At 51.7% G+C, this 15242-nt stretch overlaps 1 protein-coding gene and 2 long non-coding RNA genes across 6 annotated transcripts in view; 1 reads left to right on the top strand and 2 right to left on the bottom strand.

Annotated features, from left to right (window-relative positions):
• LOC126076157 (splicing factor, proline- and glutamine-rich-like) overlaps positions 1-13833 on the bottom strand; it is a 67190-nt gene extending 53357 nt beyond the window's left edge. For both annotated transcript variants that reach the window (XR_007517437.1, XM_049884659.1), the window contains exon 1: positions 10013-13833. Coding sequence is in view for 1 of the 2 variants with exons in the window: in XM_049884659.1 (XP_049740616.1) it covers positions 10013-10325 (313 nt within the window). In the remaining variant the exon portion in view is untranslated. The remainder of the gene's footprint in view (positions 1-10012) is intronic.
• LOC126076159 (uncharacterized) lies at positions 1464-8696 on the top strand. Its single transcript, XR_007517442.1, has 3 exons — positions 1464-1683; positions 4414-7529; positions 7811-8696. It is a non-coding gene; the product is annotated as an uncharacterized LOC126076159 (long non-coding RNA).
• Positions 13834-13846: 13 nt separating the features above from the next.
• The window catches only part of LOC126076160 (uncharacterized), an 11029-nt gene continuing 9633 nt past the window's right edge, over positions 13847-15242 (bottom strand). For all 3 annotated transcript variants that reach the window (XR_007517444.1, XR_007517443.1, XR_007517445.1), the window contains one exon: positions 13847-15242. This exon is cut by the window's right edge. This is a non-coding gene — a long non-coding RNA (uncharacterized LOC126076160).

The raw sequence follows: 15242 nt of genomic DNA, 5'->3' as shown, positions 1-15242 counted from the left end.
CTCACTGCTGGGCCTGCGAGACACCTCGTCACTAAGCCTTGCTGGCCTGTCTTGAAGGATCAGCCACATGGCCAGCACCTCGAAACCAGAGCCTCGCCAGCCACACAGCCAAGGTGGCTCTGAGCCCCGCCTGAGCCTCAGCCCTGCTTCTAGGGCTCTGGGAACCTGACAGTCACCCTGGTTGCTCTCAGCGTAAAAGCTCAAGCTGGTGACAAGTACGGCCCTCAAAGATCGCAAAGTCTCACGTCAGCAAGAACTGCTGGTGACAGGCTCGCTGTGGTGCTTCTCTTCTAGAGGGTGGCCAGGGTCCCAGGCCTGGCCATCAGCATCCCAGTGAGGCAGGGGAGGCCCCGGAGTGCCTCCTTCAGGCAGCCCCCCAGGGATAGGGTAAAGGGAGGCAAGTGGCGTCTAGGGCAGCACAGGTGGGGCTGGGGACTGAGGTCCGAGTCAGCTGATCAAATTGAGTTATTGTGCCCCAGAAAGGAGAAAGGATGGGGTGGGGATGTGAGGGTGGGAGGAACAGAAATGAGGAAGAGCTACCGAAAGAGGGCTGGGTTGTTAGGGAACCAGCACTACGGAGAGAAAGGCCCTCTCAGCAGGCTTTCTTTTCCATAAGGCGCTTGCACAACATACCCAGACATTTGCCACGGCCCAGCCTGCCCCTTGCCATCGAGGCAGGACCCACCTCCCACTGCCTCCATCCTCACAACAGCCAGTGCATCCTGGCAACCCTGGCCCACCAGGTCTTCCTCAAACCAGCAATAGCCCTTACCGGGCACCAGGGCAGTCCACCCTGCAGGCTCTAAGCTCAGAAACAAACTCAACATTCCTGAAGGTTGCCCTGGCAAAACCTAGCCACACTGACCAACACCATGAAATAAGTGAGAATATGGCCAGGGCACCTTGGCTTGGCATTGCCAGGACTGGGAGCTGCTCTGTCTAGCCTCAACGGCAAAGGCTTGCTTCTCCTGCGCCCTCTTGCACCTAATTATAAGAGAAAGTGCCTTTTTAAAACAGACAACAGGATCTTTAAAAAATGCTACAAGGAGCTAAGTTTCAAAGGCTTCTTGGGATAAAAGTTATAACCTTGTCCAACATTTGAGGCAGAAACAGAACACAGGAGGCCGCACGGTCAAGGCCTGAATTCGTCACCCTGCATTTGTCAAACCTCAGGCTGCTGACCTCACCTGGGACTACCCCAGACTCGGGAAAGAATGAGCTTTGGAGGAAAAGGAAGGGCCCTGGATCTTGCCTTCATGGGGCATCTTTTCTTTGCTGACAGGTTTCCGAGAAGGAATAAAGGGCAGTGCTTTGTGGGAACAGCTTGAGGGGACCAAGGGAGGAAGCAAAAATGAAAAATAAAACAACTAAGAAATAATAACCTCTCCTTGCCTTGCATCCCTGCCCGGTTGCCAGAGGCCTGAAGGGTCTCACAGAGAGGCGCCGCCTGCGGGTCTCGGGAAGTAGGGTCGCACGTGGCTTCCTCCCGCCCCAGGTGACAGGTGACTGCACCCGCCCGGCCGCGGGGGGGCTTCTCGGGGTCAGCGCGGACGGGGCGCGTTCAGCCGCTGGGGCAGGAGTCCGGGCCCGGCCGGTCTCCCCTGGTTGGAGCAAGCAGCCCTCCAAGCAGCCCTCGCGCAGGGAGGCTGGCCCGAGACAGGCTCCGGGTCCGCGCGGTTACAGGTCTGGGGCCTGGGGACCGCATGGGGAGGGGTCCACGGTGCAGCCTGAACCCTGAGCTGGGGTCCAGGCCGCATCGGCTCGGAGAGGAGGCCGGGGTACGGCTAGGTTCGCGGCGGACGGGGGCCGAGGTCCTGATTCCACCTGAGTCAGGGTCTGAGCTTGGATCGAGGTCCCAGCCGGTGGCCGGGGGCCGGGGTCCTGGGCCAAGCCAGGGGCCGGGGCCGAGCTGGAGGTCCAGGTGTGGGTCCGAGAAGGGTGTAGGTCGGAGCAGGGGTCCGGGGCCGAGGCCCAGGCTGGGCCCGGGGCCCATGTGCAGGTCCGGGTGCGGGTCCGAGCCGGTGCCCGGGGTGGGGGGCCGACGGCGGCGGCACGCGCCCCAATTAGCCGCGGGGCTGGGCGGCCCGGCTGGCGCAGCAGCCCCATTGAGGGCGAACAAAGGGCGCGACCCCGGGGTCAGGAGTCGCGGGCCGGGCGGCCGCCGCTTTGTTCTCCCGCCCTGTTTACTCTGCCTAAGTAAAGCTCACAATATAATAACTAAAGCGGATTAGAGGGTCGCGCCCCGAAGGCCGCGGGGAGGGCGGCGGCGGCGGCTCCGGGCCCGGGACCTCCCAGCCCGGCGCGCCTGGCCCTGCCGCCTGGCCAGATAGCCAAGCCCCTGCCCGGCCCGGGTCCCCGCGGGGCAGAGCCACCAGCATCCCCGCACCCTGGGAAAATTGAGGCTCGGGCGGCATGGGACCCTCCTGCAGGTCCCCGCCTGCTTCCCGCGTTGCGCGCTCACCTGCTCCAGGTGGGGGCCGCGGTGGTGACCTGGAGAAGGCCCCCACCCGGCCTTTTCAGCCAAAGGGGACGTTCTGTCATTTCCAGAAGCCCTGCGGTTTAAAGACTCCCACCGTGCTTGTGCTGGGAGCTCGTTTTACAGGGAAGCAAACCACACCGGCCTCAAGTCCAAGATGTTTTAGTTGGAATCACGGGCAGATTTTTTCATATCACAAAATTCTATAGTATCATGGCACAGAAGGAAAATTCCCACTTCTTGTCTTATACAAGTGAGGTAGCCCAACCCGCACCAGCAGATGAATTAAGGGCACAGGAAAATTAATATTTTGAGATAAAGAAATCCTTGGAAGTGAAAGCTGGAAAAAATATATAAAGATTACACTATAATATACCTATTATATATATATAAAAGATTAGATACCTATACACAGTCTTTTTTTTGTTTTGTCTTTTTAAGAAAAGTAGTTGATGAATATAAAGGAACCAGCGAGACTTCCACACAAAGACCCCAGTTTGTCATCTGGGATTACGAATCAAGGAGCTATATATTCCTCCAGATAAGAACTTGCAGAATCTTTTAAATAGCCTTTAAAAGCCGAATTGTAGGAGCAGAAAACACACGCAGGATCAAAGACCGTGTTTAACCACCCGCTGATGGTCATCAAACAGCAAAGACCCAACAGAACGAAGCTGTCCTTTTTTTTTTCTTGTTGCTATTGTTCAGGGAATAAAAACACTTCTCAAGTCCACACAAAACCTTGAGATTTTTATTCCCTGGTTGTGAAACTAGGCACATTCAGTTAGGCAACCTGTGAGTATTTGATTAATAAATTATCATTGTACGCATCTTTTATAAAAGAAGGGAAAATATTTACTTATTACACGTATTTGTTGGCCTGGTGAATACCTTTGCTATATGTCATCTCTCTTCATTGATTGAAAGAAAATAGGCTATTTGTTTATATTTCTATTCACGAGGCTTTAAAAATGATTTTTTTTTCCTGATGTTAAAAATGCTGTGTATTTAGGGAAGGCACAGAAAAGTCTAAACCGTAAGTAATTTAAGAATAAAATAGAAACGTATTTAAGATACAGATAATTTAAGGAATAAGTGCAAAATATGGATAATTTAAACACATAAAATACAGAGAAAAAGGAAAATTCACCTATATATCATTATCCAAGAATACTATTTTATTGTATTTCCTTCCCAGCTATTGTTCAGTTGACACATGAATACAGTTTGTAATTTGTGTATGTGTTTACTGTTTGTGAAATGTTGTATCCTGTACATCTCCATGCCGTTTTGCAAACGCTTTGTCAACGACTTGTAGTGACCCCAGAGGGTTTCCAGGGCTGTAAATCTCTACAAAAGCAGACTGCCCCAGCTTTCTCCCTCAAAGCCCCTGGTGGTTTTGAACCGCCAACCTTTCGGTTAGTAGTCGATCTCTTTAACCACTACGCCACCAGAGCTCCTTAATGGTGATACAAAATTCCATAATTTCGTTACGTGATAATTTACCGCAGTGTCCCTTGGTATTCCTTATTGAATTCCTTGCTAATATTTCCCTATTGTAATAAGCACTACAAACAATGACCTTGGCTGTGAAGTTTGTCTGTAACTTGAGTGATTAAAACAATCCCTAATGACCTGTCATGAAGATGGCTTTATTCTAAGGTGGCTAAGGAGATGGAACAAACCCCACTGGTCCCGTCAGAAATGACCTTGGGAATTTGAGAATTCCCTTGGATCACAGTTTCTCCAGGAAGCAATATGGAAATGAGTTGGTTTTCCCTTTCAGAGGTCTGGTTGTGAGAAAATGGACCTCGTGCCTGCGGGGGTTTGTGGGACAGCCAAGGTCTGTGCCTGAGGATGGCACAGCATTTGGGGACTCTGCCCTTGTGGTAATATCCTGGCACCCTGGCGCTAGCCCCCAACCCCTCTCTCTGCAGCTTTCATTCAAGACCCCTACAATGAACACCTTGGAAGCATTATCCCAGCAGTCCTGACGAAACTTTGCCTGTCTGAGAAGTGGTATGTTTGATTTGGCCCAAGCATCTGTCTTTGCTGAGAATGCAAACCCCAGGCCTGCTTTTTGCCACTCCCCACAGTCTGCATTGCCTGCCTGTTCTTCTTCCACCTCCCTGGCCTTTACTGCCCGGGGAAGGCCTGGCCATGTTCATATCCACCTCCATGGCTGGGGCCCTGCAAGAAGCTGTTTGATTCCGCTACCCCCTCTCCCGCACGCCCAGAGAAAGAGCAAAGGCCTGAGTCAGCACTCAGCCTTGGCGTAGCAATGAGGCTGTGCTGACAGGTGTGGGGCCTGCCCCAACAAGGCTCCAGGGGCGGCAGGGACCCGGCTGGGTGCCACGGTACCCGAGGTCATCTCATTGAAGACCCAGGCCTGAGCTGCCCCTGCCTGGCAGAGGCAGTCTGTTGGCCTTGACGGGCCACAGGAAACCAGAGCGTAGGAACTAAAAAACAGAAGGGCACAGAGGACAAGGTAGACAGGGGCAGGAAAGCTTCATGGAGTTATCTGGAAACATGCTACAAGAATTGGCAAGAGCCGCTGCACAGAGAAGAAAGCCTGGAGGGAAATACAGGCAAAACTGACCACAGCTTGTCTCCAGGTAGGGGGACGATGGACAATTTTTTCCTTACAGATCTTTTGCTTTATTTTCCAATTTTATCTGCCATGAACTTTTGTTCCTTTTATAATCAGAAGAGGACCATATGATTGATACAATTATATTCATGAGTCAAATAGAATGAATTATAAGAATAAAATGGGTTATTGTTAATGCATGAGGTAAAAGCTCTGAAAGCCAGAACCCATGTAAGGCAGAAACCTGTCAGAGAGGGAAAACGCAAACATTGTCCACTAAATAGAGAGCTCTAGAAAAGTGGTGACTCCACCCCATCAAAGGCAGAAACCTGGTGAGACCCAGAAAAACAAAGCAGTCCCATCGAGTTTCAGCTCTTGCAGGTTTCACTGTATTTGGAATATGAGTTTAACAGAAGCAATGGCCATTATATATTTCCCAAAAAGTTATTTTATGAAGATAATAAAAAGAGACGCACAGTTCATGCATCTTTAGGGTTTTACTCTTGAGAGAAACATTTTCAAATAGAAAATGAAACTGCATGGCTTTGCTATGTGGCTGCAGAAACCCTTTGCCAGCGTTGGGCCGGGCACTTTGCTTTCATTTTAAATCTGGGAAACTGAGGCCCAGGGCACTACGGCAGCTTCCAGGCCACTGATCCTGGCCCCTTTCAGCAGGGGGATGTTTTCCCCCAGAAAGCCAATGTATTTCCGGTTATCCTAAGGTGTTTATTATTATTATTTATTACTGAAGGTGGTGCCTGCAGGCAGGGTGGGTCTGCACTTAGCAAAGATGTTGTTGAATTTGCTTTGAAAGAATGTGTCTGCACAGGGTCCCTTTATCATGAGAGGATTGTTCCAGCCGTGGGCTGGCTGGGGTAGGAACAGGTCTCTGTTAAGCAGAGACTGTCTTTTCCACATGAAGGCATTAGGGCTGCACGCCACACTCCCCCTGGGAAGGAAAAAACACGCCTAGGAGGATGAGTCATGCACACGCCCGTGGAAAACCTCTGGGGCCTTTATCCAGCCCAGAAGAGCTAATTCTTCAGGCCTGTGTGGGAACATAACTTTTTTTACCTGCTTTTAAAAAAAGCAGGCCATTTCCAGTCCTTTGCTAACAACAACGGTGGTAACACAGCCCCAAATCAAATGCACTTGATCTTAAACCTCTCTCTTAAAACGTGACTTACAAGGCAAACCAGCGTGCTGTTCTCCACTCTAAAGAGAGGCAATTCCTATATATGGATTTAAAAAAAAAAAAAATTGTACTCCAGTTTGAAAATCCTTTCAGAATGCAAGTAAGATACACCCCTCTGCATGTTAAAATAATCCCAACTCATTTAAAATAAATCAGGAAAAACGGTGTGAGCTGAACATATGTCTTCCATCATTCGTTTTCTGAAGGAAGCAGCAGGACAAGCTGCCATCTGAAGACGGGGCTTGTCCTCCAGCTCCGAGAGCCGGCTGTGCCCAGCCTCGCTGCTCTGTTCTTTTCACATAAAGGGCACCATGTTTCCTAGGCTGTTTATACTCCAAAGACACCCTCCATTTTAGACCAGGGCTAAACTCTAAGATAATCGGTAAATGCAATCAACAGGTACAATGAATACATTGGAGACATTTATTTCCTCCAAGAGAACTGTCTGGCATGTTGAATTTTCAAGGTGTAAATAGATGGATACATCTTCAAAAGACCCTTTATTTTACTCCCTCCCCCCGCCCCGAGGGCACCAAGAAGCATCCATGCCTCCTAAAATAAAAACACAAGCCACTCTCATTTTGCAAAAAAAGTCAAAATGCAGAATCTTTGCACAAATTATTTTTAAATTAAAAAGAGAGACAGAAATTGTTCTCCCTGTTCTATACATTTTTGGGGGCGTTACCTTCTTCAAGGGCCAATAATTGAACTGCTAAATCACAAAACAACAACAACAACAACAAACAGCTAATTCCAGCTCTGAGACCCTGGAATTGCAACACAGAAGGAATATTCTAGCTAAGTAGCAAATGCTGACAGGGCCAGCGCCTCCAGACAGGGCCGACACATGACTAATTTATTTTATCTTATCCTTCCATCTAGGCACAAGATTAAAATATTTATATCAGCCTGTTCACTTTATAACATGTGGCACAGGCACCAGCTTCAGGGCCACTCCCTAATTTTTCACAGTTTTGGCTTTGTCATTGTTCCCACAAACGCAGTCTCTGAATTGTGAATACTTTCAAATGCTGATGAGACCTTCACACAGGGAGCCCTACACTCGGTTCTCTAACTCACAAAAAAAAGCCCTCCCCAGGCAGAGCCAAGGTGACCGGCAGTGCAGTGCCGAGATGTCTGGCTTCCCAAGAGATGCCAGTGAAATCCTGCCGCCTGAGCCCGGCTTCTCGAAGGAGCCCGCCTCCCGCCTGGGCAGCTGGGCGAGACTCGTAGGCCCCCTTCAGGATGGAAACCCGGCTGAGAGGCAGGTAGGCAGTGGGCAGCAGGGGGTTAACACGGGCGGGGAGGGTGGAGGTGGCAGGGGAAGTCGGGGCTCGCTGCGTCCAGGCCGCGCAGACACTGGGGCTCTGTCAGCCTGCGCCCGCGCCACTGGGCACTGTGACTAACCGCCCGCTTTTGTGTGCCTGAAGCCAGCCCTTTGTGCACCCTCCTGGCATCTGGGAGCCCCCTTTCCAGCAATCCCCCTTGGCCCTGGAAACCTGCAGGGTGGCATGAGCCCACAGGGTGAATGCAACACCCATTCTTTCAGCTCCAGAGGCTGCTGGAGGCCTGGCTACCCCCGGAAGCGTCTTCTGCCCTGGATGAGAACAACAACAAAAGGGCAGAAAAACCAGTCTTCTCAACTCTGGGGGGGAGAGGGGTGGTCCACAGATGGCTAACCCTGCGATGCCCCATAGGGAACTCCTTACCCTATGTGCGACTGAGCCCTCGAAATGCAGAGTCCGAACTGAGGTGTGCTGACTGCCTCAAGTGCATTCCAGCTTCAGACTTAGTACCAAAACACATAAAAATGTAGCATTAATAAGTTTATGTCAATTACACATTGAAGTGATACTATTTTGGATATAGAGTAAATAAAATGTATTGCTGGAATTCATTCCACCTGCTTCTCTTTACTCTGAATGTGGCTACTAACTCACAGATGTGGCTTGCCTTTGCAGTTCCTGTCAGGTTATTACTGGATAGCATTGGGCAGACGGGGGCAGAGATGAGCCTGGAAGCTGGCTTCCTCCCAGGAAGAAAACGGCTGGAAGACGAGGCCAGTGTCTACCTGCCCAGTAAGAACCCTCACCCAAGGGCCAGGAACACACGGCCCTTCTGTCACACTGTCACCTGACCCCAGCCTCAAGTCCACCTGAGGGGAATTGAGACTTGCACACCTGGTGTCTGGGACTGTAGTGGTCACACATGTACGTGCTCACACACACGAGGGACCCTGGCCCCGGTCCACAACAGGCCGTGTCAGCCAGTCCCTGTTGGGCTTTGTAGACGCCGGGTTCATGGGGCACCCAGATGGCCCCAAAGGCCCCCCGGAGCCAGACATCTGGTCCTTTGTCCTGGGGCAGACTGGACCAGCCCAGGCCTGCATCAGGGCTTGTCTGGGCCCAGGGCACGTCTGCCTTCATGGGCTCCTTCCTCCATAAAATTAAAAAATCATATATACTTAATGTAATAATATAATAATTATCTTTTTAATATAATCAGTTATATTTTAATTAAAATTATATTTAAATTATATCTTATATAATTATGTTATATATGATTATCATACAAAATTATATTTTAATATAATTTTTGGTATAAAAACAATTTGGTATACAAACCATCATAATCCAGACTGAATTCATTATTATATATTCATTATTAAAATACTTATTTTTTCTTCTGATGTTAAAAGAAATTAAAATAAGATTGTTTTCATGGCCCTAGACCCTGTGCCTACTGGGCAGTGGGCCTTGGGGACCCCTCCTAGCGCCCATGCCCCGCACAGTGCCTGCCCTGCGACCAGCGACCACCAACCAGTGACCAGCAACCAGGTTATCTCCCTCCTCTAGAGTCCACGTCTGGGTTCTGCCCTGAATGTGCATGTGTGAAGCCCCCACCCAACACCTGAAAACATCCCACCTTGGTTTTAAAACGCAAAAACCAGTCACGAGGAAGGCCTGTGATTCTTTTTTGCCCAAAGGCCCTTGGGCAGCCAGACCACAGCCTCTCCACATGGTGCTGGGGTCCCCCGCCGGGTGCTAGACCCCATTCAGCACCCAGCGCCAGTCGCTGGCTATCTGCGTGATGACTGCGTGCACAGTCACAGCTACCAGGACCCCCTGGACCCCCGGGATACCCGGGCACGGCGCCCTCTGGCCAGTGGCCTCTGGCCAACTGCCGACTGGCTCTGGCCAGGGTGCTCGAGGCCTGGCTCTCCTGTGTCTCCAGGGGAAGCAGCAGGCTTCTGCCGGCCCCTCCCAGGGGCCACCCTGCAGGCCTGGGACTCAGCCGGCGCGGGACCGCGCAGGACCGGCGCAGGACCCGTGCAGGAGACGGTTAAAATTCTGCATCGTTTATGCATCCGCCTCCAGAGGAAGCGCTGCTTTTTTTTTTTTTTTTTTTCCTCCCTAAGCAAGAGGGGGAAAAAAAAGCTGAGAGCAGCAATTTGCAGGCCTTGGGGTGTTTTTCTCCTTGACAGCCCGGCCCGCCTTGCTTGCGCTCCGGCCCTTCCTCCGTCCTCGGCCGCGGCCAGCACCGGCTGGTCCCTTTCCTCACGCGCGTGACCTCCCCGAGGCCGGGAGGGGGACCTGCGGAGACGGCGATTCTCCCTGCCTGGCCCGCTGCACGGCCGCCTGGCACTGCCCGCCTTTGTGCCCGCCTCCCTGCCAGCCCCGGTCCTCCTCCCCGCAGGCCTGCTCCTGGCCAAGCCGAGCGCCCACCCTGCGCCCACCCGGGCTGCCCTCACCTTTTGGGCACCCGGCCTCCCGGCCTCGGGTCTTGCTCGCGCCCAGGGTGCCTGGCCACGTCCTCGGCGCCTCTGCCGCGCGCCCCACCCTGCCGCCCGCGCTCGGCAGCGAGCCTGGCACGGTGCCAGGCTGCCTGGGAGCCCAGCTCTGGAGGGGAGAACTTTCCGGCGGGGGGGGGGGGGCATACGTGGGGGGGTACAGGGGTAAGGGTGGTGCCAGGGGAGGGACAGGGCCCCAGATGCCCGGCGGCCGCCCGGGCCCTGGCCGGCCTGCGGGGGACCTCCCCCTGCCTCCCCATCTCCTGGGCCCCATAAAGGCGCAGACAACACACTGGTTTAGTGAAAACAGTCATGTGCAGGAGCCGGCAAACAAACAAAAGCCCTTATTTATTTATTTAGTTCACACACCCAGATAAGGAGGCGTCTTTTGTGCACATAATTTCACACACATCAGAAACGAGGCAACGCCACGGTGCTCCCTGCAGCCCCAGAGCCCTGGACAGCCGGCCTGGCCTCATGAATAATTGCATCGCTGGCCTGGGCATTTCCATATTTAAATTGGGCAGCAGCGTATGATTAATTAAGAAGGAAAAAGGCAAAAAAGAAGAAAAGGGGTGGGGGCAGGGAGCTGGACATTCTGGGCAGCTCCGCGTGCCAAGGTGCCCACTGCAGCTTAACTCCTGCCATGCCAGGCTGGGTCTCTTGGGGGGCACTGCCACAGGCGGCCTGGAGAGCGCTCTGACCTGAGGCTGCACAGAGCCCCAACTTTGGGGTGCACCCCCTGCCCGCCTCCGTGGACCCAGGGCCACCCAGCTGAAAATGCCCCCCAGAAAGGTTTATTTCCTTCCTTTCTTATTCAGAGCAACTCATCACTGCACAGGCCAAAACATGTGCTGTGTGGTGCTGGGGTACAGAGACGCCCCAGATCTTGGGGTGGAGGGCATCTAGGAAGAGCTGCTGCCACTTCTACGCAGGACAGGTGGTCCTTTGCTACACACACCTTCACCAGGCCTGCCCTGGGTGAAGCCTGAAGCCCTTCTACCCCTGAGAATGGGACCAGAGCAGGAAGGCCCCTGCCCGCCTGGGAAGGACCAAGGGCTAAGTGGATGGGGGAAGACTGTGCACCTAGGGGCCCTATGCTGCCACTGCCATCGATATAGCACCCTAGATTTAGAGTCCAGCCATCACCAAGACTCAGCTCTGCTCATTGCCTGTGTGTGGCCTTGGACAAGTGATTGGGGCTCCTCTGAACCTCAGTTTGCCCACCTGTGAAATGGGAATGACAACAATGCCCACTGTACCTGCCCTGGAGGGAGAGTGGCTCATGATGGAAGAGAGAACCTGCCTGAGTCCTTGGGGCAGCCCAAGCACATGGCAGGCAAATGTTAGAGACAGTGGGGCCTCCAGGGAAAGCTCCTCACTCCAGGAACAAACTAGATAAATCCAGGACAATCCGGCTCTCACCCTGCTGAGGCCCTGGGACAGTGGTCAGCAAATTGCTGAGGAAATGGCCTGAAACGTTATGGCTAGGAGTGTCCTCAAGGCCACCAGATCTGGCCTGGCCTTGAGGGGTCTGTTTGCTCTTGGGTGATTCAGGGGTGTGTGGAAGTGGGAGAGTTCTGGTCAGGGGTCCTCTGAGGTCTCGGTAACGTTATCATCATCCCCATTTTTTGAAAATGGGGAAAGCCAAGCAGAGAGGCTGGCAGTGTGCCCAGGATCACCCCAAAGTGGGGGAGCCAGCATTTGAACTCAGATCAGCCTAACTCCAAACCCAGGGCTTTAGCTGCTATGCTGTGCACTAGGCTAGCTCCAGTCTAGGGTAAGTACTCAAATTAGGGAGACTGTACAAGAGGCAGGTACGTGTTCTCAAAAATAGAAGCCCCGTTCCCCTTCACAGGCCATCACACAGATACAAAACTAGGGGTTCAGAAACTCTGCAATATGGGGTGCGTCTGTGGGGGGACCCCCAGGTGGGAGGGCCTGTGGGTGGATGACCCATAGGAGAGGGGCCCACAGGTGAGGGGTCCTGTAGGAGGGGAGGCACAAAGGTGGAGGGATCCTTAGGAGGGAAAGGCAGATGAACCTCAGAGCAAAAGTGCTCTCTCTTCTAGGTAGCTGTGTGTCTTTGGGAAAGTTAATTGCCCTCTCTGGGTCAATTTCTCCAACTTCACCTCTCAGCACACTCACCATCCTTCATGTGGGTCTCCCTCACACTCCCTCTCCTGCCCAGTTCTTTGTGGGAAGCTGACTCTTCTTCACGGACAATCCACTGCCCCTTGGGGAGCCCAGCTTTCCTATCTGCAGGATGGGGCAATGATATGAATCTACCTCCCAACAGGGCTTGAGGAGATTAACAGAGAACATCTACAAAGTGACCACCAGCATGTAGAAGTTGCTTCAGAATGTTAGTTCCCTCCCCTCCTGCCTCCTCAATGCACAGCTGGGGACAGAGTTCTCAGGCCAGATATCACTCCAGAAACTTCTGTCCCACAGTCATAGGATGGTGGGAATGGTGGCAGAGGGGAGGGGGTACCTGTATGAGGAGACTGGCCTGGCCTGGGATCCTGGACAAGGCCTCCGTGGCCTCAGTTTCCCCATACCCTTCCAGGAATGACCTTGCGCAGGTCTGTGATCCTAGGCTCTGAACAGGGAGGAGGAAGAAGAGAAGAAGGAAGGGGCCAGGGTCTCTTCAGCGTCCTGGACAAGTGTCAGAGCCTCTGAGTTCCTGACACCACCTGTGGTTGGCAGAGTAACAACCCCCAAAGATGTTCACGTCCTAATCCCTGGAACCTGTGAATGTGTTACCTCACCTGGCGAGGAACTTTGCAGATGAGATTAAGGTTAAAGAGCTTGAGATGAGACATGGTCCTGGATTACCCAGGAGGGCCCAGACTAAGCACCCGTGTCCTCAAAAGCAGAGAGCCTTTGCTGGCTGGGTGAGAGAGATGAGGTGGAAAGAGTGATTTGAGGCGTGAGAGGGACTTGACCAGCCATCGCTGACTTTGCAGATGGAGGAGGGGACCACGAGCCAAGGAATGTGGGAGGCCTCTAGAAGCTGGAAAAGGCACGGAAACAGATTCTCCCTTAGAGCCTCCGGAAGGAACCAGCCCTGTGACACCTTGATTTTAGCCCAGTGAGATCTATTTTATATTTCTGACCTACAGAACAGTAAGATAACAAATGTGTGTTGTTTAGGTCACTGAGTTTGTGGTCATTTGTTATGGTAGCAGTAGAAAAATGAATACCCCTTGAAACATGTCGAGATGCCTCTGAAGGAGGACAACGTGGGCCATCGCCTGTGGCCAGCTCACTCTGCACGCATTGCTCATCTGCTGTGGGCAGCACTGGGCTGAGCCTGGGTGCCACGCAACATCAGCACTGGTGAGGTGCCCAAAGAGCCTTCCTCTCCCAAGGGGTCGCAAACCTCACCTCTTGGCTGCTGCTCCTCCTTTTCTTCTTCTTCCTCCTCCTCTCCCTCCTCTTCTTTCTCCTCCTTCCCTTCTTCCTCCTCCTCCTCACCACCATTTCCTGAGGGCTGCCCATGAGCAGGCACCAGGCTAAGTGTGATCTCATCCCAGCCCCCAGCTCAGCAGCAGAGGCAGCCTACTTGCCACACGTGGAACCCCCAAATCCTGTCTGTAGTTTGGAAGGGTGAGGGCCCATTTTCTTCTTCCTAATCATAATTATTGCAGTAAGGGAGGCAGTGGTCAACATGGAAGCTCTGCCACTTACCAGCCATGTGACCTCAGGCCAGTTGCTGCCTCTTTCAGCCCCAGGGTCCTGTCTGTAAGGCTGGCTGATTACCTCACAAGGTTGCTACAAAGTGCTCACCGTGGTGCTGGGCACACAGCAGCTGCTCAGTACTGTGGCTTCAAGTGCCTGGTTATCCCGCCCAGCAGAGCTGGCTGTGGGGAGAGTTGTGTTTTTCCTTAAAAATAAAAGAAAGATATCAGGGCTATCTCATCAGTACTGTCCTTGCACAAGGGGCTGGGGGCTGAGAGAGCTGGGCAAGAAGGAATTTCAGAGACAATCTTAAGAGGCTTCTGGAATGAAAACATTCTCCCTTAACAGCTTGACTGGAATTCCCAGCATTGAAGCATTGTCTCACTCCCACAGAAAATAATCAGAAATGCACACAGAAATGTTCATGGTGGTGTTGTTTATAATAAGCACAATTAGAAATAATTGGAAATAAACTAAGTGTCCAGTGGTAAGGGGCTGGTTAAGAAAATTGACCCAATGCAATATTAAATAGTCATTAAAAACCAACTTGTTAAATAACATTTTCTGACTTAGGGAAAGAGTTATGATAAATGTTTAGTGAAACAAGCAGAAGATAAAATGATACATATAATAAGATGCTAAGATGTTTTGTTGTCCTCGTTAGGCGCTGTTGAGTCAGTTCCGGCTCATAGCGACACTCTGTAAAACGAATGAAACACTGCCTGGTCCTGTGCCATCCTCACAATCGTTGTGACATTTGAGCCCATCGTTGCAGCCACTGTGCCAATCCATCTCATCAAGGGTCTTCCTCTTTTTCCCTGACCCTCTACTTTACCAAGCATGATGTTCCTCTCCAGGGACTGGTCCCTCCTGACAACATGTCCACAGTACGTGGGACAGCCATCCTCACTTCTAAGGAGCATTCTGGTGTACTTCTTTGTTGTTGTTGTTGTTCTCAAATCTGTTTATTACAGTTATTACTATAATTATGTAATTTAATTTTTTGTATTGTACTTAGATGAAGGTTTGCAGACCAAATTAGTTTCTCCTTAAACAGGTAATACACATGTTGTTTTGTTACATTGGTTACCAACCCCACAATGTGTCAACACTCTCCCCTTCTCAACCTTGGGTTCCCCATTACCAGCTTTCCTGTCCCCTTCTGCCTTTTTGTCCTTGCCCCTGGGCTGGTGTGCCCATTTTGTCTGTTTTGTTTTATGGACTTGTCTAATCTTTGGCTGAAGGGTGAACCTCAAGAGTGACTTCAGTACTGAGTTAAAAGGATGTCTGGGGGCCATGCTCTTGGGGTTTCTCCAGTCTCTGTCAGACCAGTAATTCTGGTCTTTTTTTGTAAGTTTGAATTTTGTTCTACATTTTTCTCCAACTCTGTCTGGGACCTCTGGCTATCCTTCTTCCAAGACAGGTCAGTTCATTCTTCTGACAGCCCATGATATGTTCAATGTTCTTCGCCAACACTTTAATTCAAAGGCGTCAATTCTCTGGTCTT

This window comes from Elephas maximus, chromosome 4 (assembly GCF_024166365.1).
Source record: "Elephas maximus indicus isolate mEleMax1 chromosome 4, mEleMax1 primary haplotype, whole genome shotgun sequence".
Classification (NCBI taxonomy): Eukaryota; Metazoa; Chordata; class Mammalia; order Proboscidea; family Elephantidae; genus Elephas; species Elephas maximus.
This window is presented reverse-complemented; position numbering and strand designations above follow the sequence as displayed.